The following is a 24,370-nucleotide window of genomic DNA, read 5'->3' on the forward strand; positions in this document are numbered from 1 at the left end:
ATGCTTTGCCCAGGGAATGTGGTCTGGGATAGTTTGTGGGTGAAGTGTCATCTTCCCGGCTGAAGAATTTGGGGAAATGCAGGAGCATGATGTGTGGTGAGAGGGGAGACAAATCCAGCGAGAGGAGCAACTTGGCTCTTCTGTGAGGAGTCCCCCAGAACCAGGATTTTGGGGCTGGAACCCCAAACTGGAGCCTAAAAATGGGCTCCTCATTGAGGAGCTGGTCCTCCCACCGGGATCCAAGTGTGTTGCTGAGACGGTGATGGGTTTTGCCATGCAACCAGCACTGGGTTTCTTTTTCCCCTTCCGCTCATCTCTTGCAGCGGGTGAGCACGTTAACTGAGACAACAGTGTTGCCAGACCACCCCCTCTTTCCTCCCTCCACCCCCAACCTGGTTATCAATTAAAGCAGATTTGACATATGATAGGTCCCAAGATAAAAGCAACATTACAAGAGAATGTAAGCAACAGCGCGGGGGGACAAAAAAATGCCCCAAAATAATGCAGGCACGGGCAGGGTATGTGGTGGCAGCCCAGTGCGCTGGGCAGAGCCCTGCCTGCTGCAAAGGGTTAATGCCAGGACTGCTGCGAGACTTTGGAGCCCTTTTCACAGTGGTTTTGAAATCTGATTTTCTTTCTGCAACCAAGTGAGTTTTTTATCGACTTCCTATTTGAGAGCAGAAGTCAGAGCTGGTGCAGGGAGGCTGGTGCAGGAGTTCTGGCTCGTCCTGCCCCGTGCCTTTGCATTTATTCGTGGTAAGCAGTGTGCTGGCAATGCAAGAACCGCAGCTTGGGCAAATGGGAGGTTTGGGGTGGGGAACAGCCCTGCAGTTCGGTGAAATCAAGGGTCCTGGTTTATTCTTGGTGTCAGCCCACAGGCCAGCCCTGCTGAGACCTGCACTGTGCCTCAACTCCAAAATCAGAGGGGCCACAAATCAGCTCTGTTGTGGGCTCATAGCCTAACAGCACCTATATACGTATATCAGCGTGAGGAGGTGAGGAGCAACATCCCTGTGCAGGCGGCTCCATCCTGCACTGCTGTTGTACCTGCGGCCACCGCAGCATTGTCTCTGGCGCTTTGTCGGCACACGCAGAGTGGAGCGGGTCCCTTGCTTCACGCAGATGTGCACGAATCCTCTTGCTCTAACCCAGGAGCTGTTTGCACAATTTGTAATTGCTTTCTGGATGTGGCTGAGGCTTTTCACTTGAAGTGTCTGTCCCAAACTCAAGCGCTCAGGGACTTGCACTCTTCCATGCTCGTGTTTTGTGGAGGAGCTGGGCCCAGGCAAGCACAGACGCACTCGAGGCTTATGGAAAGTACCTTTCAAACCAGCCCTGTTTAGATTTCTAGCCTGAACCAGAAAATAACTAAATAATGGAGCTCTGCCCTTTTTTGTCTGATGTATTTTATTTCATTGACAATCAGAGCCCGGGTCAGCCTCTCCGTTGGAAATACCCCAGAAAGTCTCAGATTTTGCAGAGATTTCCTAAATTCTTCAGCTGGGGAGGTAACACTTCTCATCTTTATCCAGTAACTATCTCAGCGCTTTTCTGTTCTCTCGCCCAGGACAGAGCCCATGCTGGCTGTCCAGGCCGCCCCTCCAGCCCTGGCACGCACAGACACGGGTCACCTGCCCTGGGTGACACGGCTTCGTCAAAGCAGGGAAGGCTGTGATCCTGATATTGCTTGTGATGCCCCAAATCACAGATTCCATCAGAGCAATCATAGGATTCAGCAGAGGGGAGTCTCAGTTCCGCCTGTGCTGCTGACACACGAACAGCTAATGGAGTGTGAGGGCAGCACTGACAGCACCAGAGCTGCGAGAAGCTGCTGCGGCTGTAGCTGTGACAGGGTGTGCAGGGAAACTGCTGCCGGGATGCTGTGTAATGTTCAGGCAACTGTCTCTCTTCAAAGGTCTTGTGCCATGTTTTTCTGCCTCGCTTGCGGTTGTTTTTCTAAGCTGGTGCCTCTGTTAAAGCTCATTGAAACTGTCAGCTTGCGAAGCTGAAGGGTTAAACACGGGGTGTTGGGTGGGCCTAATAAAGCAGGCTGCTTTGGCTGGGGCCTGCCAGCTTCATCACTGCTCTCAAAAGGCTGTCTCTGCCCCAAAGCAGGTTTAGCGCAAAGCATCATCCACGTGTGCAACCAGATGCATCTTCCTTGGGCCCTAAGCTGTGCTGGCAAGGGCCTTGCTGAGCCAGAGCTGCAGGTGCAAAAATGACAAGAGATGGGGAGTGGAAATGGGTCTGTCTTTAGGGCCGCAATGTAGTTTTCAGCTGTGCATCCAACCATCAATCTCTGCAGGTGAGCAGAGATCGTTGCTGAGCATCTATTTTCTCCTTCTTAACTTTTACTGTGCAGGAAGTAAATAAACACTTATGCATGCTTTTAACATATTTGTCAAGTAATTGTGGTAAAAGCAAGTTTGCATATTGTGGGGCTGAATGGGCTGAGAGCTGCTTTGTGTTGCACATGGGAGCCCGTTGAAATCAGTGGGGTCTCAGGGGTATAACTGGTGGCAAACATCAGCCCGTTTTTAAGCCTTTTGTGTCGCTGTCCCAGCTGTTGGCACACGGGGACGGTGCCCTGCAGTCCTGCCAGCACCCGTCACAGGCTGTGCGGGGGCTGAGCGCTCCCCTGAGCGCACCAGGGAAGGAATCATCCGGGATTTTGATGCTTCTAACTGTAAAATATAGGAGTCTGGTCTTTGCAGCATCTCTTACTCCCATCTCATAGGAGAACCCTGTCAGGTTCAGAAGTACAAATGCACAGTCCCTTGTATACAGTTTATTACTAACTAGGATCAACTGTAATCTCAAGCAGTGTATGCCTGAAAAAGATCTGTTTCCATGGGCACCAAACTGGTATACAGAGCTGAGTAAATCTCCTGACCCGAGCAGGGCTTTCCAGGGCCTGTTGTTAGCTGCTGGTGTCCCTGGTTGATGCGTTCCCAGTAATAGCTGACACCAAGATGAATGTGTCTCCCCTCTTTCAGATAGATCATAATCTCCGTCCCGAAACAATTCATGCAGACACTTGGCATCGCTTCATACCCAGCCAGCAGCCGGAGCAGCGATGCACAGAACACGGCTGTAGGAGAAGGGAGCTGCCCCGGCGGAGCCTGGCGAGTCTCAACAAAAGGTTTTTCCATGTGGAGATATAAAAAGAGTTGGATAACCAAGATTTTTTTAACCAGGTCACCACCTTACCAAGCAAAACCATAGTGTCTGTATTTCCTGTAAACCTGGTACCTTTGTTTCTTCAACAAATTCAGCACAGCGAAGGGGAGAAGCAGCATGTCCAGCTCACTTTGCTGAGAAGGTTGTAGCAAGGGCAGGAGGAGGTGGTTGGCCAACAGCTCCCAGCCCTACCGTACAAGAGATTTTGGATAGGAAGTGAAGAGCAACTTTTCCCATGGGAACTACAGAGGGAGGCAAACTGGACTGAATGGAGGCCTCATAAATCAAAGACATACGCCTTTGACTTGCTGCACTATAGCCTTGGGCAGCTGGTATTTATATGCCCAGTCAAGAACTTAAAAAAGAAAAAAAAAAGCCACAAAATGCACAAATTATTAAAGAAATTGCGTTCTGTGAATGTCTCCATTAGCGTCAAAGTACTGTGGAAGGGGAGACTGAGGCACAGCTTGGGGAGTCTGTTTGCTGAGGGTCATGCAGAACCTCAGCCCTACAGGGATGGGCACAAACTGCTCTTAACCGCTTGCTAAGAGGCGAAGGGCTCCGGCAGCGCCACTGGCAGGAACATCTGTTAAGTTAAACGCATATTCCATGTGTTTTCTTCACCCAGAAGCAGCAGCACTTGTGCTGCCTGCTTGAGGAATCTACGCTGTCCAAGCACTTTGCAGGTAGTAACTAATTCACCGCTGTTGAACTGCGCTGATGGGATTTTCCAAAGCTGTTGTTATTGGCCTAAGATGGGAGCAAAACTCACAGCAGCTGTGATGGAAATAAAGTTAAGCACGCTTCAAAATACACAGGCCTAGGGAGATGTGATTCAGTATGGATGATACTACTTCTCCATCAAAGCACCTTCTAGCCTCCCCCTTGTTAAAAGCAGGAGTTATCAGCAATCAGTTCTCAGCCCCCCCAGCTCAGAGCCGATGACCAGCGAGGGTCAGCCTGGACACCAGCTTGGTGTCCCAGCCCTTTGACCCATCACCAACCCCAGCTTGCGCTGTGGAGCTAGGTCCAAGCTTGGTGTTGTCGTAGCTCTCGGCACCTGCGGGAATCCCACTCTGTTTAAAAGCTCCTTTTGCTCACAGACCTCCCTGCCAGCCTGCAGCATCATCCCCACCTCTTGCAGGCCACGGGTGGATTCTCTTGTGTCTGTTCGTATCTTCCTGTGCAAGCCGATCGCCTGCTCAGCCTGCAGGTTTGATTGCACAGCTACCTCTACAAGGCAATCAGCTCTTTCCCCACCTTGCTGCCATCAGTCGTCCCTGTGCGTAGGGATATGAGCCTGCCAACACCTTGGGGCAACCTCTCCCTCTTGCCTGGGCATTGGAAGACAGTGCCAGGGGCGTACAGAAGCACTATCAGTCGCTGTACCCGTGCAGTTGTTTGTCTTTTTCTTTCTGAGGGCAGCTAGATTCTAAGAAACCCGGGCAGGGAGACAGGAGCACAAAAGGACCTTTTGCTTATCTCTGACCTTGCTGGCATGGATGTGTGTTGCGGGGTGGCCTTTGGGACCCAGATAATGCAAAAGCTGGGATGCGTGATTAGGCATTGAGACACCATCTGCAAAGGTCTGGTAAAGACCTGTGGGGTGACAGCGAAGAGAGAACAAATAATGAAAGGCAGTGTCCTGCAAAGTGGTGAAGAGGCAGGGTGGAGGGATGCTCGCTGTGCCCCAGTGCTGATTTTTCTATGTGTTATCTGGTGTCTGAAGGACTGGATCGATTTCTCAGTGGTAGCGTGATGTGGGTCTCTCTTCTCCCGAGCTGCCTCCTCGTCTGAGACTTGTGGGAACATAACACTGGTGGAACCTTTACCTGATCAAGTCAGACTTGGTCAAAACTGGCCAAAGGATTAAGAATTTACGGGAACGGGAGGACGGATGCACGCAGCAGGATTGCATATGTCTTTTTGCTTTAGAAAACAAGGCGAGAAGCGCTGAGAGGCCTTGGCTTCATCCTGGTGCAGAACAGGAAGATTTTTGTGGGATGGGAAGAATGTTCCCTGCCCAGCTCTGGTCCGTGCCGCAGCGCAGGGAGACCCGCTGCGGTCAGTCTGGGCTGCAGCGCTGGGGCCGGGACAGACAGACAGCACCACAGGGTGTGTTTATGTCCAGTAGCCTCAGTAAAAATCCCCCTTCACGGTACCGCAGCCAAACGCTGCTGCTTCCACCCCAGAAAGGACGGGCAGCATGGCATGGCCTTGAGGGAAACACAGAGAGATGAACTGGGCAGAATATAACATACCTATATGCTTATTTTCAGGTAGAAAAAATCAAATACTTTCCCAGCCTCTTTGGAGAAAAACATCCTCTAGAGTTTCTTGTTTTGCTGAGGCTTCTCTGTCTCTCGAGCCGTTTCCAGCTGCTGTGGCGGGCGGGGGCCAGAGCCCCGTCCAGATGTGGCAGCTCCACCCTGCCCGCCCGGGAGCCGTGTGCTCAGTACCAGGGTGACGAGGGGTCAGCTGGGGTGTAGCCTCTGATACTTATCTTTGTGGGGCCTTGAGAATATTATTTTTTCCCCCAAATGGTTTGTTTTTTCCCCACTCTTCTGTGGTTAGGCTCTAGTGACCCAGCTCTGATTTCCTATTTTAATTAATTGCAGTAGTCTCGGTTTCTGTGTTTCACATGGTAACGAGCGTTTCCCATGTTGCAGCTATGATTTATGCAGCGTATCTGCCTGCTGCCTGCCCCGGTAACCACGGGGGCTCAGAAGATGCAGGTCTGCTCTGCGCTTCGCCAACGTAAACAGCTCCCGAGCCGGGGGAGGAGGTTTATTTGCCAGCAGAGTCAGAGCAGTAGATGCTTTTATACAAATATGGTCATTAACATGGTTTATTTTACATATATATATACTAATTTAAATATAGTTACATTTAAATGGTTTTGCCACCACAATATTCTTTCCGTGGTGAAATGAGTGAAGTTTTTGCGTGGACGGATCAGGCGGAGCCCACCCAATGCTGGCAAAGCTGACCCGGGTCTCTCCGGGCACGGCGCTCCTGTCTGCACTTGCCCGCTCCGTAAGGCAGCTTTGCAGCCAGCCAGGTCTTGTTTTTTACTGTGAACATTTATTATATGTTTTTATTGTACATCACACTATCTGGGAGATGGGAACAATGCGCCTCGTTCTCTCTGGGAGACTTGTAAAGATACTCAGAAAGAGCGATGGCTGCGCTGATGAAACCCAAGGATCACTCACAGCCTCCTCGCCGAGGAGGAGGCAGAACCACCCCGCACAAGCAGCCCAGAGATCATTTGTGAGAACCGTTATTGGTGTTGACTCTGAAGCGTGTGGTTTAGCATCTCCTCTCATGCATTTTAGAATACAAGGTAGTCTTGATATCCAGAGAATATCCAAGTTCTTTCTGGCTTGTAATCTTGCTTAGGAATTGCAAGAAGTTGGCATTGTAGGCTCAAAAGGAAGTGGCAGGAGCCAGGACTTGTTGTTAGCTGTCAAACCCCCAAAGGTCGTGCTTAGGTTGGGGCACTGAGAAGAACGAGGTAGAAGTGCTGTTGCAAACGGAGAACATTTCCATGCGCTGCACTGTTGTCTCTAGGAAACCTTTCAAGCACTCCCAGGCCCAGCAGTTTGCTAAGAAGACCCAGATCTCAGTCCTTTCACTGTGGTTGCCAGCAGAAAGGGGTTTTTTTCCAAGTAGAATCTGCTCCTGGCTCCACTGATGCTGGTCACAGCTTTTGTTCAAACATTAAGCCCTTCCGTCTTCAGCTGTGCTTTATGCGGGAGCACATCGCCTGATCCTCGCCGGGGCAGGACGGGGTCCCGCCAGCCCTGCGTGCTGAGGGGACTGTGGCTCCCTGGTCACCCAGCACTGCATCTCGGCCCAGCGGTAACTGCAAACGTGCCCACAGCTCCTCTGCGCCGGAGTGACCGCAGGAAAGGGGCTCCGGACAGAAGAGCAAGCGATGCATTGATGTCATACAAGAGACTGAAGTCGTGCTGAGGTCTGACTGTCACCTCCCGTCCCCTCCAACTTCTTTACGTCCCTCTAGGGCCTCCTGTTCTTTCCTCCTCTGTAGCTGTTAAGACTTTGTTCTTCTCTGGCAAGGAAAAGACAAGATCCCAGCTGACCTGGTGTCTTTTGGTAAGTCCTGGAGCTGGGTGCAGACTGACTGTGCTCCCCAGCCTCTGAGCTCAGGACAGGACCTGAACGCATCAGTCACCGTTTGCAGGAATGAACTGCTGTGCATTCGACTCTCTCCCAGGTGTTCAGGCCATCACTGAAAAGCTGGCTCAGGTACTCCCTGTGTTTTTACACTCACATTTTGCACTGCAGGGCCTGTGAGCTGTGAGACAGTGGTGCTGACACAGTGCAGGGAGGCCGGGTCACTGGAGAACACGCGGCCTGGCACCTGCTCCCAGGTGGCTGCGTCAAGGGGGACGATGAGTCTCTCACAGCTTCTGTTCTGACACCCAGACCTGTGCATTACATCTGTGACCACAGGATCATGCCTTTCAATCAAACAGATCTGCTCTCTGTGAAACCTTCATCAGAGGCGTGGAAGGGCAGGGGGCAGGCTTCTAAAAATGCTCAGAATAATCCAGACCCTGCTGCTTCCACCACTGCCTTGAGAACAAAAAGATTTGCTGGCTGCTGAATGCCTTTGAAAACTCAGCCCTTGATCTAGCTTTTAGTTTTTCTTGCCTTGTGCTCCCTTTTCTTTCTCCTCCTGGCTCTCTGCGCATGCATGCGTCTTCCCAGCTTCTGTCTGCCTGGGCTGAGAAGTCAAAATCTCGTGCCAATTTGACGTTTGCTTTTTCTGAATGCAAGAAGCCCCTGGAGCTCAGGTGGGAGGAGAAACAAGTCACTCTACTTTCCATCATGTGTGCTGCTCAGAGCTCAGCCTGGGAAACGAAAGTTCCTTGGCTGGCTCTGACCAGCCGTCTCCTCTGTCACCTTGCCAGTTGAGCCTCACGCATTCGTCACAGAATGAGCAGAACAATGCGGCTCATCTTCCTCGCTTTGCCCGGTTCTCCGCACGTTTCCTCCACTTGCCCTTTGCAGCTCTCCACCCCTTCAGTTCTCCCTTGGTCTGCTGGAGGTGTAGCTGGAGCTGTCCTTTTCCTCTCCCTGGGGTCACATCAGCAAGTCCAGCTTGGCCAGGGACCAGGCTGGTCCAAAACAGAAAGAAAATCCAAAGGGGAGCCTCTAGAGATCTGTTCCAAAGTCACGCTTGCAGAACAAAGGCAGGGCATTCCAGGTCAAGGAAAAGCAAAGCTGACACCGCTGCGCCCGCTGGGCCGTGACAACCCCTGTGTCCTTGTCCCCATGTTTCTCATGAGTGTGCCACATACTCCTCATTCCCTCACAGGCTTTCGCCGAGACATTTTCACGGTAATGACTGTTGTAGGAGGTCTGGTAAGCCCCACGCTCCTCGCTGTGCAGATAATCAGTGGCTCCACGATGGGCTGTTCAGCGGTTCTGCGCTTCCCGTGGTGCGGAGCCCGACGGGGACTGGCAAGGTGGCTGAGCAGCGGGAGCCTCCCCCAGCACGCAGGTGAAGAGGAGCCAACAGCAGCTGCAAGGTCTCCTTGTTTGCTGGGCTGTGGAACAGACACCACGCTGGGACTTGGGATTTGCAGGCTCCCTGTCTAGGCCTGGCTTTCACCTGCCAGGGTGTGAGAAGCAAGTCGTTCCAGTGCCTCATTTTCCTCATCCATAAGCAGGAATGCTCCTGCATTTCTCTGCAGGTCTGCTAAACGCTGCCATCCCCGCGTCTTTCCTCCCGCAGCTGCTAATGCTGTGCAGTTTCAAAATACCAGTAGGAACAGAGGGTTCTTCAGCGTGGACCCGACACTGGATTCATCACTGTGCCAGCAGCCGCCCAGAGCCCATCCAGCAGGATTTCGGGTCTTCCACCCGACATCCACAGGCTGCTCCTGCCCAGACGTTAACGCTTGGTTTGGGGACATGGTCTGCCAGCTACAAAAATAAACTCAGCAGCACTCATGCCTGAGCGCAGGAACCTCTTTGTTTGGCAGTTTGCAGTGGGAAGGAAGTTTGTATTTCAATTGCTACAGACCATATCCTGGTAGGAGGCTGACTCGGGTGTTGCACGACAGTAGATCTGATTCCCTTCTGCTCAGGCTCTTGTAGCCAAGTGACAATGACAATATTTCTGCTCACACACACAGGGCATGGCTGTAAACTGAAGAATTGCTTTCGGTGGCAGGTCTAGTTGTGGCTGTCCAGCAGGAATACCAGTATAGGATGCAATACCAGTATAGGATACAGCCCTTTAAACCACTACTAATTTCAGCTTGTGGTGTCTCAGGAGGCATCTTCTTCACTGCCGTGATGCTGGGAGAGGCAGGAGCAGCAGCTCCCGTGCTGCAGGCTCCGAACAAGTGCAAGGCAGTAGGTTAGTGCTGGAAGACCTGGTTAATGTACCAGGCGACTGCTGGAATTGCTCCACCCAAGATCTGCCTAAATACAGGGGAATGCTGCTTGCCCAGTGATGTGTATGTGTCCACCAAGTGTAGCTCATTAGCGCGTTGTTAATGTCAGTAATTACTGATGACATGAATGCAGAAGCATATGTAGATAATATACAACCACCAGAACTGCTGGGAGAAACACATCCGTATTTTATTACAGATACTAAATCTCGGTGAATTTGATCTCTCTGCATCTGTTGGGATATACAGAGGTACAGGCACAAGAAATACAGGGAGATTTGTGCCCTCGGGGAAAGGCGTTCTGAGAAGGAGACTTCCTGAGGCTGCAGGTTTTCTGAACGATGGCTGCGCTTCTGTGTGGATTATATTTTATTTCCATTTGTTAACACAAGGCTGTGACGTTCCCTTTAGCCCGTACTTCATCACTGCGGCTTGTAGGTCCTTGAAATTTTCCTCCTTTGCAGTTTGGAGGGCCGAGCGTGCCTCACAGCACAGTCCTGCCTCCGGAACCAGCTCCAGCACAGACTTGACTGATGCCATGAGATTCCTGCCTGAGCCAGAGCTGTTTCCAAGGGCTTTCCCTTCTCCCTTCCCATCGCTGCACCGGGCCTGGTGGATCTTCTCTCCAGCACGAACTCCCTTGCTGCCCGTGTGGCTGGGAAGCCTCGAGCTGGCCCCGAGTCGCCGACTGGCAGTTTGCGTTGGCAAACAGGCACCGGGCACCGGGCTGGCCACATCAAACGCCAAACTGCACGCAAGCAAAACTTCTTAGAAAAACCCAAAGGTGTCTCATCTCCCGAACAGGGTGTGCGAGATGTAGGCAATGAGATCAGGGCAGGGAGGATGGACAAGGGAAGGGTGTTGTAAAAAAGTTGTACTTCATATGTAAAATTTCAGGGCAGTATTTTTTAACAATTTGCATAATTGGCGACCACAGATAATCCCCTGAAATGAGCTAAATATATCACAACTGGGGGCTTTCCAAGCCCAGTTTGCTTTCTGAAATTGATTGGTTTCAGCTTTGCATTTTTTTTTCCTATGGTCTGTCTTTCTATCTTTACCAGCTGAATTTGCCTGGTTTCTAAGATGCCTGATTTGGGAGCAAAACTGAAGGTTCACCTGGGGATGGCTCACTAGGGTACGAGTTTGAGTCAATGAAAATGTGACTTAATTTTAGATTTCGTTAGGAAAAGGGAACTGAGGCAGAAAACAGCTGCTAAAGAGACAGATGAAGACAAACTCGTTCCAATGCTCTTCATAAAAAGTCAGGTGAAACTACATTTAAATCTCTGGCCTAAATCATCAGCTGAGGCAAACCGGGCTGACGCCACTGGAGTCACATCTGGCGCAGCTGCTCCGAAATGGAGACGCTCCAAAGCCAAAGCTTTGGAAATTTACTCCTAAGGATTTGCCAGAAGACGTAGCAAATTGCCTGTTAAATGCTTGTTTACAAATGCGTCTCTTTCCATGCATTTATACCTCTTCCCAAGCACTTCTTTGCTCTGTTCTGGAAGCCACCTAAGCAACGGGCTTCCCTACATCCAGCCCTTTCCCTCCTTTAATAAGCCCGGTTAAGGAACGCATATTATCAGATTGATAAATATCCCAGGAACGGGCATGCTGAGATACAGAAGTGATGGATACGGCGTAAACCCAAAGAGTATCAACAGGCACACTCGTGTTTAAACAGACAATTGGTCCAAATTGTACCCAAAGCTGCTCTAATAAGAGGATTTAAGTCAATGATAAGTTACATTTGGCCCTTCGAAGCAGCAAGCTTTCTTCTTTGGGATTCTCATGTGTATCATTACTGGGTCTATTTAAGCATTGCTGAGATCCAGTATTCAGATGATATCACTCCGAACTAATTAGTTGTGCTCAAAAGTCTGACCAACTCAGAGGAAAGGGAAGGGAAGGCGGTGCTTGCCAGTAATGGGAAAGATATTAGGAAACACATCCCCGGGGTCAAATGTTGAACTTGTACTCCACCAAACTTCCCTTCAATTCAGCGAAAGCATTTTTTCTAAGTTACAAATGAACACGATGAGGGAAAGGAGAAAGAGCCAGCTACGGGGGCCGGTCTTGTGCTTAAGCCTGGGACCGAGCCCAGGAAATCCCGGGCTCTCCTGGCCAGCAGAATGGCTGAGGAGCGGGAAAATCCACGTGAAATAGAGCAGATCAGGGTGTTTGGAGTGCTCTGAAATCCTCACACCAGTGAATGTGAAATACCACCTTCGCTCTTTCTCACACACGCACAAAATGGTACCTGTTTTTCAATTTATTTTGGGGATTTCCTACAGCAAATTATATAGTTATTTGCTCATTGGATTTGGTTTTCAAGTCCTTCGTGTATGTTAAGCAGTTTCATTTTGATGTCACCGATGATGCCGTAGTTGCAGGATGACCAAGGCAGAAGATGGCTTAGCTCTTGCTATATCAAAAATTGGGCAGAAGGGAGATATAAAGTGTAAGACATAGAAAGCGGTGTAGAAAAGGTACTGAGCACGTTTGTTGACGGCCTTTGGGGCCAAACCCGCTGCTGCGGAGCCACACACGTAAGAACTTTCTGCAGAGGGGAGCAGGCAGACCTGCCCCTGTGGAACAGCTTTAGTCCGGACCCACGGGCAGGGCTGGCACCGGCTGCCCCTCACAGCCCGGCCTGCAGCCGCGTCGCCCCTTTCAAAGCCCCAGCTGCTGGTCACTCTTTCTCAATTCATCATCAACATACCAAAAAAATGAGCGCCCTTTATGATTCAGCAAAGAATAACATTGCTGGTTGGAGATCCTGGAAGTCTGGAGGCCATCAGGTTTTTTTAATTTTTACTCTGAAGGAATTTCCTTTTATAATATTGCTGTGCTCTCTCTTGCCAAACCAGGAAGCTGACTATCTATGGACAGCAGTGACCAACATTTGGTTTTCCTGGAATTTTCTCCTTTTCCCTCCGCACACCCACACAATAGGCTTTTTAGGATGCCTGCAGTCTGTAATTTGCCTTTCTAGCCTGATAATGTGGCTTGCAGAGGCATCGGTTTTGCCAAGTCATCATCTGGAAGGGACGCGCTCTTATGCAACGTGCTCCAGCCGAGCGGGCTGTCGGAACCACGGGCAGACACTGGGACACGGGAGGGCGACCCGCAAGGCTGGGAAAGGGCCCGAAACTTTCAATTTCAAAAGGCACAGCCCAGAAACCAGAAAGACCGAGACCCCGGTGCTGTGGTTTCCCTTTGCCTGACTAAAGAAAATAGCTGCTATTTTTACTAAAAATGTGGGACGTGGGGCCCTTCTCTTCCCCTGCACAAATGGGGGATGCTGCTCACAATGAGTGGGGGGGGTCATCCCGGATTAAAACCAGCTGACTGGTCCACAGAAAAATCTCCCATAGATTCTTCAAATATTTCTTGCCCACACCACCGGAAGATTTATTTGTAAGGTGGAAGTGAGTGAGTTGGGAGGGGGATTTGGGAATCTCATCTCACCTACAGAAATTCTTTTTCATTTTAAAGCAGGGATGGGATTGATGGAATTCTCTCCCCCTTCCCTTTCTCCGGTTCTGCGTCACTGTGCCGTGTGGTGCTCCCAGGGCGTCCAGCACAACGAGTCAATGCTGACGGCATCATGAACAAATTGCAGTGTTTCCTGTACCTCGCAGAGGATGGAGGCTGTACCGCATGGAGGTACGGAGGCTGTACCGCATGGAGGTACGGAGGCTGTACCGCATGGAGGTACGGAGGCTGTACCGCATGGAGGTACGGAGGCTGTACCGCATGGAGGTACGGAGGCTGTACCGCATGGAGGTACGGAGGCTGTACCGCATGGAGGTACAGAGGCTGGCTGTGCAAGCGTAGGGATGGGATTCCAGCGCCTGAAATGTGTGTTATGTAGGTGACCTTTGGGTTTGCTGTCAGGAGTGGTATTTTGCACCTCTAAACCTCTGATCAAAAAGATGGTTTTCATTTCCAGCACACACAGAAACATCCCAAGCAGGGAGAACAAAGACTTCAGTCTTGTTTTACTTACACTTATTAACTTCATATGTTTGTTCTTCATTAAGAGACTCTTTTTAGATGACTGAAAATATAAAAAAATACTAAACTTGTGAAAATGGCACACATAGAAGTGACTTGTGTGTGGGGAGTAGCTACTGTGGCCATTCGCTCCACTTCTAACTCCTTCGGTTCTCTGTTCATTGACCATTAAATACACACAAGTGCGTGGACCGAGGTGAACTCCAGCAGGACTGGTCGGAGATGTTCCAGCTGAGTCCCCTCTGTATGATACCACATCCCAACAGTCCTCAGTTTCTACAAATTCCATTGCTCCGTCCCCTTTGAACACAAGCGGCTTCCTCCCCAGGGCTGCAGATACGGGTTACTGCTGTGAGAGGAATCTGGGTTCATCTCCATTGATTCCCTGCCCCGTGCTCTCAGCCCCGCAGTCCTGTGCTGCAAAATGGAACACACTGCCCTGTGCAATACAGCGCGTGCGGCTGCGGTGCTTCAGCTGAGAGGGTACAGCGGGCAGGGTGGGCAGGCAACGGTGGAATCAAGCAGAGAAAGAGATGGTGCTGGCCTGGAAAGTATCTCCCACCTCTCACATGGGGGATTATGATCATTTGGTTCCAGCTGCTGCTGCAAATGCCACATTGTGGCACCGTCACCAGGCAGGTCAGCCCATGTGACACATTGCCTTTGCAACAGGTATGGGCAACTTTTGCTAAAAATGGACCTCCTGAGCTCTTTCAACTCTGCGAGGAGCTTCTCATTTGCAAGGTTGAAGGCAATCCATCCCCCCCTTCCAGTTAGAGAATATGTTGTACATTTTATCCTGTTTTCTGACCCTTCCCATTGGCACTTGCAAAGTCAAGACATTGCAGTTTTTGTAGCCAGTGCCAGCGTGGCCAGAATTACAGCCCATTGTCTTCAGTTTCTCATACCAGAAAGCAATTACTGCTGGGTCAACCAGAAGCAGACTTGGGTACTAACTCCGAGCAAATCCTGTGCTCTGGAAGTCACAGCGCAAACTTACTCGAAAGACTTTTAAAATTCCTAGAGTAAGTAGCCATTCAGTGTACAATTTGCAAAGGTATTTCCAAACAATTGTTAATTATTCTGAGAAACCAGCCAAGCCTGACAAGCCCTTATCTCAGCAGACACTGAAGTTGCTATCTCCCATGGAGCTGCACCAGTAGTAACATCACAGTAACTTCTGGAAGACAACAGGCTTAGTACGGACCAGCTCCAAGTACGTACACAGCCAATTATTTTCATAGCCTTGAAGGAATTTGGTCAGACACACACACAAAAATGTATGGGACTAAATACTGAAAAAGTTACTCTTAAAAACTTGCAAATGTTGGGTTGACAGGAGCCTCCCTGCGAACTCCAGGACTGTCCCTCCGCAGCCTGGGCACCGGGGCGCGGCCCCTGCACACACGGGGGGATCCCGTGCGGCCGCCGGTGCCGCAGCAGAGGGACAGGAGGAGACCCGCGGGTGGCCGGTCTCAGCCCCCCAACCCGCGCCTCCAACATGGCAGCAGCCCCCACGTGCTGCCAGCCCGCCGGCGCGCCCTTCGCCCCGCCCCTGGCAGGCGTGGCCACCGCCCGCTTTCGGCGCGTCGCTGCCGGTCGGCTCGCGGATTGGCCGGGAGGCGGCGGTGGCCCCGCCCACTCGGCGCACTTCGGCCGCCCGGGCTCGGTGGGGCGCCCCGGGGTGGGCGGCGGCCCCGCCCCCTGGGAGCGCGGCCAGTTCCCGGCGTCCCGCGGCGGCTGCAGCGGAGCCGGCGGGGTGTGCGGTGCCCGACTGTGCGTTCGCCCGCGCTGCCCGCCCGCGCTGCGCGCCCTGCTCCGCGGCCATGGAGCTGCTGTGCGTGGAAGCCGTCCCCCGTGTGCCCCGCGCCGGGCGCGACCCGCAGCTGCTGGGGGACCGGCGGGTGCTGCAGAACCTGCTGAGCCAGGAGGAGCGTTACAGCCCCAACGTCTCCTACTTCCACTGCGTGCAGCGGGAGATCAAGCCCTACATGCGGAAGATGCTGGCTTTCTGGATGCTGGAGGTACGGGGCTCCCCGCTGCCTCCGCGCCCTGCCCGGCCACCGCCGCTTTTCCGCGCTTGCAAACGTGCGCGCTGCTGCTGCTGCTGCGGCGGGAGAAGCGCGGGGCAGGGGCGGGCGGACCGTGTGCAGGGCTGCAAGGGACAGTCCAGGGGACAGGGAAGTCCTGAGGTCCCAGGGCTCGGTGTGCGCCGGCGGTCATGTCTCCGGTGTGGGGGTTATGCCGGTAGGGAGGAACGGCGCTGCACATGGAGGGTTGGAGGCGGGTGAGGAAGGCGCTCTGCACCGTGCAGTGTCTGTGCTGGGAGACGCGATTGTCCCATGCAGGCGGAGCAGAGAACCCCGAGCCCACAGCCTGTGCTGCCCCGCTACAGAGGGACCCCAGTTTGCGCCCTGCTCCGCCAGACTGGGCGGAGAGCTCAGCTGTGCAGCGGCCGCCTGGAGACGTGCGTGTCCTGAATGGGGCTGAAAACGCCCGATTAAAGGGGGAGAATAAGATCACTACCGTTTACTTCCCTAAATGAAAAATGAATGCAGCTCGCTGCGGGATGCAGTTCAGTGCAGGGGAAACTTCATGGGTCTCTTCGTGAGACCGTCAGGGCAAACAGTCTCCATAGAGAAAGAAAGAACAGATTTTGCAAAGGACAAATGACGTTGGGATCAAGCCTGCCTGCTCTGCACCCCGGCCACCGTTGCAAGAAGCTGCCTGCTTCTGTCAAAAGAAATAATGAACGTTTTGCCTTCCCCCCCACTGCTATTATTGTTCTGTTTCTGCAATTCCCTTCCTGAGAAGCGCAGATAGATAAATGCTGCTCTGGAGCCTGTTCCTGTGCAGCTCTGGTGGCTGTGGAGGAGCGGGTGACACTTGGCAGTTGTCAGGACCGTGTCGGTGTCCCCAGGGCAGCTTGTGCAGGGGGAGGCGGCTGCTGCTGTGTGAGGAGAAACCTCAGTATTTTTATGGTTGTGTTGAAAGAAGGAAGTTAAATATGTTTTGGTATTGGTTAAGAGATAAGAGCAGAGGACTGAAATTCAGAGCTCCTGGATTCCGTTCACGGCTGAAGGAGGAGATCTGTCAGACTCAACCACTGATCCGGGCTCTGCTGTTGATTCTTCTCGTGTCTCTGGACCACTTAAGGTGGAATTGCCAAAAGAAACTGTGGATCCTGCTCTGTTTGGGCTCCAGCTGGAGATCTGCTAAAATTCCTCATTTTCTGCATAGGTCCCCAGTCCCCACAGAGCAGAAGGTGGCAGCTCTGCTGTACAGCTGCCCGGAGACCTTCAAAAAGGGGCCAAATAATGCAATTTTGGTCTTACCTTATTTGTGCACTTTTTCTAGCAACACATAAGTTCTGCTTCTTTCCACAGGAAGATGAAGTCTTAGGGCATTGGTCAGCCTTGTTGCTGCTGTAATCCCCCCGAAGTCATCGGCTTCGCACCCATAGCTCATTTATTCCTTAGCACCGAGGTGCCTCCAGGGCCCTGCAGACAAGTGTGAAACACCATCACAACCAAAAGCTTTGAAGCTGCGGTGCAGGCAGGGTCTGGGGAGTCCTGTGCTGATTAAAACTTCCTTTTCATTTTATTTATTTTTGTAATTGGTTTTTGTCAGGTGTGCGAGGAGCAGAAGTGCGAAGAAGAGGTCTTCCCCTTGGCCATGAATTACGTGGATCGCTACCTGTCGTCGGTCTCCATGCGGAAAAGCCACCTGCAGCTGCTGGGAGCGGTCTGCATGCTCCTGGCGTCCAAGCTGCGCGAAACCATGCCCCTGACCGTGGAGAAGCTCTGCATCTACACAGACAACTCCATCACGCCGCAGCAGCTCCTGGTAACCACCCCTATCTCCAGCCCTCCGCCTCCTCCCCAGCTCGCTTTATCTCCTGCATCCTGCTGCTTGGCAGCACCCTGGCCTCCGTGTCTCCTCCTGTTCTCTTTTTCCCGGTTCTTCACCTTCCTCTGCGTTCCTCAACCACCCTCCTCTGTCCTTGTCCCGGTGGGTGCGGTGCCAAGGGGAGGGAGTGAGCGGGACCTTCTGCAGCCCAGGTCCTGCTCTGCACCCTCCAGCTAGAGCAGGTCTGCTTCGCCTCCCCCACCGCACGCTCAGGCAGAAGCTGTGTAGGCTCTGAAAGGCAAAGCATTTTCTCGTCTGATAAAAGTTCAGAGCAAAGATCCAAACCTCAGAGTTCAACTTTGCCAATGGGGGAGGAAATTGGAGAACCCCTTTTCTTGGGGGCCTTCTGTGCTGGGAGGAAACAGCCACCTCGCTTCGAGTGACAAACACCCCTGGAGACAGTTTGCCTACGAGAATTTCTCAGGGTTAGTCATCGCCTTATTAAATACCTATTTTTTTTTTTCGGGCTGGGGTGGGTGAGATGATCTGAGTGTGATTTGTCCCCAGGGTGGGGAGTGAACCCACAAAACTCTCAGATGTGAATCGGAGGGAGTTCTGGTAACTGGGGAACTCTTGTATGAACGTGGTTTTTCCAAGTGCCCGTGAAGGTTGGGGAAAACCCCCTCAGCTCCATCCCTCGCTCCCCAGACTCACTTGTGGGTGGTTGTTGCCTTAAGTAGCACTCACAGAAAAAGCACGTGGATCATTACCACAAATACCGGTGAGGGATGGGAATGCGCAGAGGAAACACGACTGCTCGTTGCTCCTCTGAATGCTGAGCTGTGGCGGTGCTGCGGGGTCTGCCACAAAACCTCGGTGTGCAAGGGCTTTCTCCTGCTTTGCCAGCACAGCTTCGCCCTGGAGAGGGGAATGGGACTGGCCTGTGTCCACTTTTCTGCTGGGACGGCAAAAGTTGCCCCAGTTGCAGAGGGAACAAGCTGAGCAGGAGGTGCCCAGCAGCCTCCTTGGAGGCAAACGGGCTGCGTGTCCCAGCGAGGCTGCTGCTCTCTGTGTTCTCAGGAGCGTGGAGCTGATCAAAACACGTGTCGTGGGCCAGGGTCAGGTTTGTGTCCCTTCGGAGCGCTGGGTGAGCTCTCTGTCCAAGAATACGGGTTGCAGGAAGGCAAACTTACAGCCATGCTTCACCTCCATCTCCCTCTCCGGTTCAGGCTTTAAAGGGGGTCCCGCTGCCATCACCTCTGCAGAGCATCCCAGCAAATTCTAGTGATTGCTGCAGCGTGGACCTTGGGCTACAAGGAATTGGACTTGGTGTGCACCTTGTGCATATCTCATGGTCCCAACTGTATTTCATTGTGATTTATCTGTTGGTTTATTTTTGGTGAGGGTTGGATTTTTTCAGCTGAATCCGGACCGTTGTAGCAGGCTGTCCCAAGGAGAACGGTTAGGAGACGAGCGGGCAGAGCACGTGCATCATCCCTGGAGCTTTCCCTTCACTCTCGCACTCAAACGCTGACGCCTCCTCGCTCAGAGTCTCTTTTATTTCTTTCCCCCAGAGGTCTGTCAGCAGGAAGCTGTGGCCAAGCGGTGCCACAATGTTCATCTTCCTTTCTCCCTCTGGGCGGTGTCGGGGTGGGGAGGAAGAAGGGAAGTGCTGTCTGCCGCCTGTTGCTCGCTCCCGCTGGTGCAGGTTTTGGTACCGGAGTTCTTCTCCTTTCTGGCGCCTTTTTCCCCACCAGGATCCCAGGACACGCACAACGGGCGGCACAGCTTGACACTGGGCGCCGAGCTCCTTCATCCTTGTGCTCCAGAGTCAATGTGCAGTTGAGGCGGACAAGAATGGCTTCATTTTGGGGGTCAAAAGTCCTTTCTTGGGATAGCCTGAGACAGCTTGACATCCTTTTTCTCTTTCCCAAGGGGGTGCCCGTGAGGACTCAGTAACGTGGGGTTTATTGCTGGTAGTCGGTGCGAGCAGAAGGAATCGCAAACCTCAGCAGAGGTGCTGAGGCGTTTGCGGGTGTCTGGGCAGGAGATGCTCTGCACCCCAGATCCAGGGTCGGCTTTCCCTGCCCCACACGGCTTTCGGTGGATATTTAACCCTGTTGGGAGCAGACCCTGCTCCAGCCTCCCATCGCTCCCCACTCTAAAAAGGGATTGGAGGTAACACCTTTGCTTTGGGACCTGACGAGCGTTAATGCCCTGATTACAAAACCAGGGCGAGCTGCTGTTTTCTTCCTCTGTGCTAATCGTGGTAATGTTACTTCTCTTTCACAATCCTGCAGTGGAAGAGGGTGGGGAGGGGAAGGGGAGCTTCTCCATCCAGGTTTGGACAATGGTGCATCCTGGATCGGTGCCGTCGCAGCGTCCAGCGCGTCCCGTGGCCCTGAGGAAGCGGCTCCCTTCCCGGTGCTTTGCTTCCTTCTCTTGCAGGGATGCTTGGCACCAGCTCGGCGGTTTGGAAGGGACACATTTGAAACAAAATCTTGATGAAGTTATTCTAGGTAGAAGGAAATGATGCAACGAGGGACTTGTCCATTTGGAGGAAGTTGGATTTCCGTCAAGGGTGTTATCTAACCTGCCTTTTTTTTGTAATAAAGGCTTTTCTGGCCTGTGCAAGAGGGTGTTCAGCTGCCTGAAGGCTGGGGAGAGCAGTTGTAGGTCACCTTCATCCTCCTGCTTTGCCACTAATACACTGTCTTGCCTCTGAGGTCTTTGAGCAAAGGTCAGTGTTGCAAACCACCAGGTATTTCCTAGCAAAGACCTTCAGCAGGATCAAGCCACTGGGCAGATAACGGAGCAGCAGTGCCAGGAGGCCACAAAGAGCAGAAATAAGGGCAGGAGGTAACAGCTGAGTAGGAAGGGATGTTCACTTGTGGCAGAGCATTGAGCTCCCAGCAAACATGCTTGTGTTTTACTGCTCATTGCACGGGTCGGGTAGACGTAACCGTTCCTGCATCTGAAGTTGGCACCTTTACCCTTGACATCCAGACTTGAGCTCTGGTCAGGCGACAGAAACAAACGTTTGCCCCAGATTTCCTGTTTGCAGCTGGACTTTCATGGCTGCTCATTTCTGTAGCTGTGTCTCAGCGGCTGGGGACGGTGGGCGGCCACCAGCAGCAGCTCTTTCCACCCGCTTTCTGAGTCAGCGCAGCCTGCTCCCGCTTCGCCGGTGTCTCGCTGAGCCTGCGATCGTGTGAAATGGGACCTGATCAACGGGAGGGACAAAATCGAGCGCAACCTTCTCCTGCAACCAGCGCTGCTGCAGCGTGGAGCTGGGCGCTGCTCCGGCACCACCAGCTCCTGCGTGTGTGGGTGTGCTGAGGGGAGAGCTCCATGTGCAGAGTGACTGTCGCTGCATGAAAAGGGGAGAAACTGGCATGCCTGTCACATCCTCAGCTGCGTTTGCAGAGCTGTAAATGGAGTAAAACCGTCTCTGCTTGTGCCGCGGGTCTGTCTGAGTGAGAGGGGCAGAGGCAGCAGCCAGGGCTGTTTCAGTGCGGTGGGGCTGAGCTCCGAGATCACCGTGTCAGGGCAGGCAGTGGGAAACGCTCACTGCTTCCCTTCCCTTCTGTTCTTTGTGGTGGGATGGAGGGGAGCCAGCCTGTGGCGGGGAGCTCTGTCCTGGGCAGTGTCTGCCCCACAGATACTGGCTGAGCGTGGGGAGCTCTGTCCTGGGCAGTGTCTGCCCCACAGATACTGGCTGAGCGTGGGGAGCTCTGTCCTGGGCAGTGTCTGCCCCACAGATGCTGGCTGAGCGTGGGGAGCTCTGTCCTGGGCAGTGTCTGCCCCACAGATGCTGGCTGAGCGTGGGGAGCTCTGTCCTGGGCAGTGTCTGCCCCACAGATGCTGGCTGAGCGTGGGGAGCTCTGTCCTGGGCAGTGTCTGCCCCACAGATGCTGGCTGAGCGTGGGGAGCTCTGTCCTGGGCAGTGTCTGCCCCACAGATGCTGGCTGAGCGTGGGGAGCTCTGTCCTGGGCAGTGTCTGCCCCACAGATGCTGGCTGAGCATGGGGAGCTCTGTCCTGGGCAGTGTCTGCCCCACAGATGCTGGCTGAGCGTGGGGAGCTCTGCCCTGGTGATCTTGCAGTAGGACCCGCTGCATTCCCAGCAGTGGGGTGCTCGGTGGGCAGCGCTGGCAGCTCACAGCCCTTCCCCAGGAGGGTGGGCTCCCCAGGCGGGAGAAACAAAGGGACATTTTCCATTTTCTTCCTCTCTTTCATTAGCCAGGCAGAGGCTGATTTAATTAGGTGCAAAACAAAATGCCAGGAAAAGGATGTTTGCTATACTGAGTGGTGCCGTTACAAACCTGCTCGCCTATCTCTTGCAGCCTTTTGTTCTGCTTCTTCCACAGATAAGTGATTCAGAGATTCTGACATGCTGCTCTGGAGCGGGGAGTCCCCAGGGTGAGCAGGGGAGGCAGGAGCAGGGTGGGTTGGCAGGAGAGCGGCTTCCCTGAGCTAAATCCTGTGAGCCGGTGACAGTCCTTGGCGCCTGGCGCCTTCAGCTGGCACCTCAGCGCCGGCTGGGGCCGGGACCAGGCCTTTGGAACAACGAGGTTTTTAAGAAGACGATGAGCCTATGTACTGCCTGGAAAAGAGCTGCTTTTGTGCATTGCAAGGGGACGGCCGTTGTCCCCGAGCAGCACTGGTGTGGCAGGAGCCGGCGTGTCCCAGGTGAGGTCTCGCAGCCGAGCTGATCTGCGCCCTGGACCTTCCGAGGACAAAGCGTGTCCCGGCAGGGCCAGGCTCGCTGCCACACGTGCTCTGCTGGCTCCCGGGAGCTGCCGCAGCTCTGGGGAGAAACCAGGGAGCAAGAGCCGGGCCATGCTGGGCTGCTGTCCCCTCCGTGCTCGGCTGCTCGGTTTCTTCTTGCTTTTATTCTGCAAATTTGGCTTAAAAATATGGTGCGTTTGGCCTTATGGGGGGTTTGGAGCAGGTTGAGCAACGCTGCTCATTTGAGCAACCCAAACTGGTGCTGTTGTGTAAGGGGAAAGTGGGTTTAAAGAAAAAAACAAGAGAGAAAATGAAGATGTGCCCTTACGAAAAATCTCACTTCTTCAAAGCCATCTGTTCCGGCAGCCCTTTGGCACGGCTGCGGGCAGCGCTGGGCTTGTAATCCTAGACTGCTTGGGAACAGAATAGATGTTCTGCTGGGTAGGACTGGGCCCTGAAATGGAGACGTCTGATACAAATCCCAGCAGGGAACTGAGCACAGGCGTCCCAAATTCTGTGCTAAGGCTCGAATCGTGGGGTCCCCTTCCTTACACCGTGCTGGGTGGCACCTGGAGCCCGTCGGGTTTGCCGGGTGGTGGCTCTGCCAAGCGCTCTGCGCTTCGGTGGCCTTGGCGGTGTCAGGACTAACGCCCAGAGCTGGCGGAGCCCGAGGGGCTGAGCAGACGAGAGGAGCCCCCAGGGAGCACCTGGCTCTCCCGCCATCTGCTCCCGGTTGCAGCTCGTGCAGAGACCGGATCATGGGAAGTGTCACAGCAATCCCTGCGAGATGCTCGGAGAGCGGCACAACACGGGACGGAGCCGCCGGCGCGTCGCTGGGCAGCACCAGCAGCTGTTGGGTGTGTGTCCACAGGAGAGGAGCGGAGCAGCAATGCGGGAATGGGGTGTCCTCGTGCTGGATTGTCCTCTGCGGGCTGCTGCAGCCACCTTGCAATGCAGAGGCTGTCAAAGGCTGATCCCACTGCACCTTGGGAAGAAGAAACCAGATTTATCGCTTCCTCTCCTGATCTTTATTCCCAGCTTTGCAACAGCTCAAGGCTGGATTTGGGCCATAGTCGCAGGGCAGGAACGTTCCCCCTTTTCTCCGCTGTCTCGTGGATTGTGCTGTTCTGCCGTCCCTTCCCCAAGTGCTGGCCTTACCTGCCCTTGAATCTTGTGAGTGTTTTTGCCTGGTCGAGCCCCGCTGAATAATGTTCTGTCTGTCTGTCTGTCTGACTCTGCAGGACTGGGAGGTTCTCGTCCTGGAGCAGCTAAAGTGGGACCTGGTCTCGGTGATAGCAAATGATTTCTTGGCTCACATCCTCCATCGCCTCCCGCTGCCGAAGGACAAGATGGAGCTGGTGAAGAAACACGCGCAGACCTTTATCGCACTGTGTGCCACGGGTGGGTGTCTGCTTGGCCGGAGCCCCCGGGGTGGCGGGGGTTGGTAACCGGGGGCTGCTCTGCAACCCCCCGGCTTTCTGGGGCGCTGAGCACCTGCCTGCCTTCAAATCAGAGCGTTCGGCTGCTCAGTGACATGTTTTCTGCCCCTGACAAAGTGGGATAATGGTGCTGGGGGCTCTTAGTGGGTACCCAAAAGATGCCAGGGAAGAGCAAAGCTGCCGAGCCACCCCTGTTGCGGCGGGAGAGCACCAGGGTGAGGGCTGGGCTGAATCTGAGCTGTCATCAGCCTCGCTCTGTCACAAGAGCAGCCTTGTCTTCAGGATTTGTTTTGGTGGATGGACCCAGAGAAGCAGCTCCGTGCAGCCGCTCCGGTGCTCACCCTGTCTCTGTTCCTTCACCCCTGTTTCCCTGTGCTGAGCCAGAGACCCCTCTGTCTGCCCTGCTCAAGTTTTCCAGGCACATCAGTGACAAGAGCTCACCACGTGCATCCCTGCTAACGGCCGCTTCTTGTGTCCCCTCCCTGGCTCTAGACCACACTTTTGCCATGTACCCCCCCTCCATGATCGCGACGGGCAGCATCGGGGCAGCGATCCACGGCCTGACGATCTCTGTGAACGATTTCAGTGGCGAGGCCGTCACCGAGCTGCTGGCCAGCATCACGGGCACGGAGGTGGTGAGTGCTCACGGGGGACACAAAGCGGTTTTGCTGCTGGATCTGCTGGTGAAACCTTTCCTCTTTCTGCTGCTCGTT

The 24,370-nt window shown here is 53.5% G+C and overlaps 1 protein-coding gene and 1 long non-coding RNA gene across 4 annotated transcripts in view; both read left to right on the top strand.

The window, feature by feature from the left end:
* The window catches only part of CCND3 (cyclin D3), a 35,216-nt gene that overhangs the window by 6,951 nt on the left and 3,895 nt on the right, over window positions 1–24,370 (top strand). For 2 of the 3 annotated variants that reach the window (XM_065039001.1, XM_065039000.1), the window contains exons 2-4: window positions 17,271–17,486; window positions 23,460–23,619; window positions 24,150–24,292. In XM_065039001.1, the coding sequence (XP_064895073.1) occupies window positions 17,316–17,486; window positions 23,460–23,619; window positions 24,150–24,292 (474 nt within the window). In that variant the 5' untranslated portion in view covers window positions 17,271–17,315. Of the gene's footprint in view, window positions 1–4,889; window positions 13,290–13,385; window positions 15,665–17,270; window positions 17,487–23,459; window positions 23,620–24,149; window positions 24,293–24,370 lie in introns of those variants that run through there. The other variant, XM_065038999.1, reaches the window with a different exon arrangement.
* LOC135576062 (uncharacterized) lies at window positions 17,493–20,169 on the top strand. The gene is made up of 2 exons (XR_010467652.1): window positions 17,493–17,974; window positions 19,938–20,169. It is a non-coding gene; the product is annotated as an uncharacterized LOC135576062 (long non-coding RNA).

The sequence above is a fragment of the Columba livia genome, chromosome 22 (assembly GCF_036013475.1).
Source record: "Columba livia isolate bColLiv1 breed racing homer chromosome 22, bColLiv1.pat.W.v2, whole genome shotgun sequence".
In the NCBI taxonomy this organism is placed as follows: Eukaryota; Metazoa; Chordata; class Aves; order Columbiformes; family Columbidae; genus Columba; species Columba livia.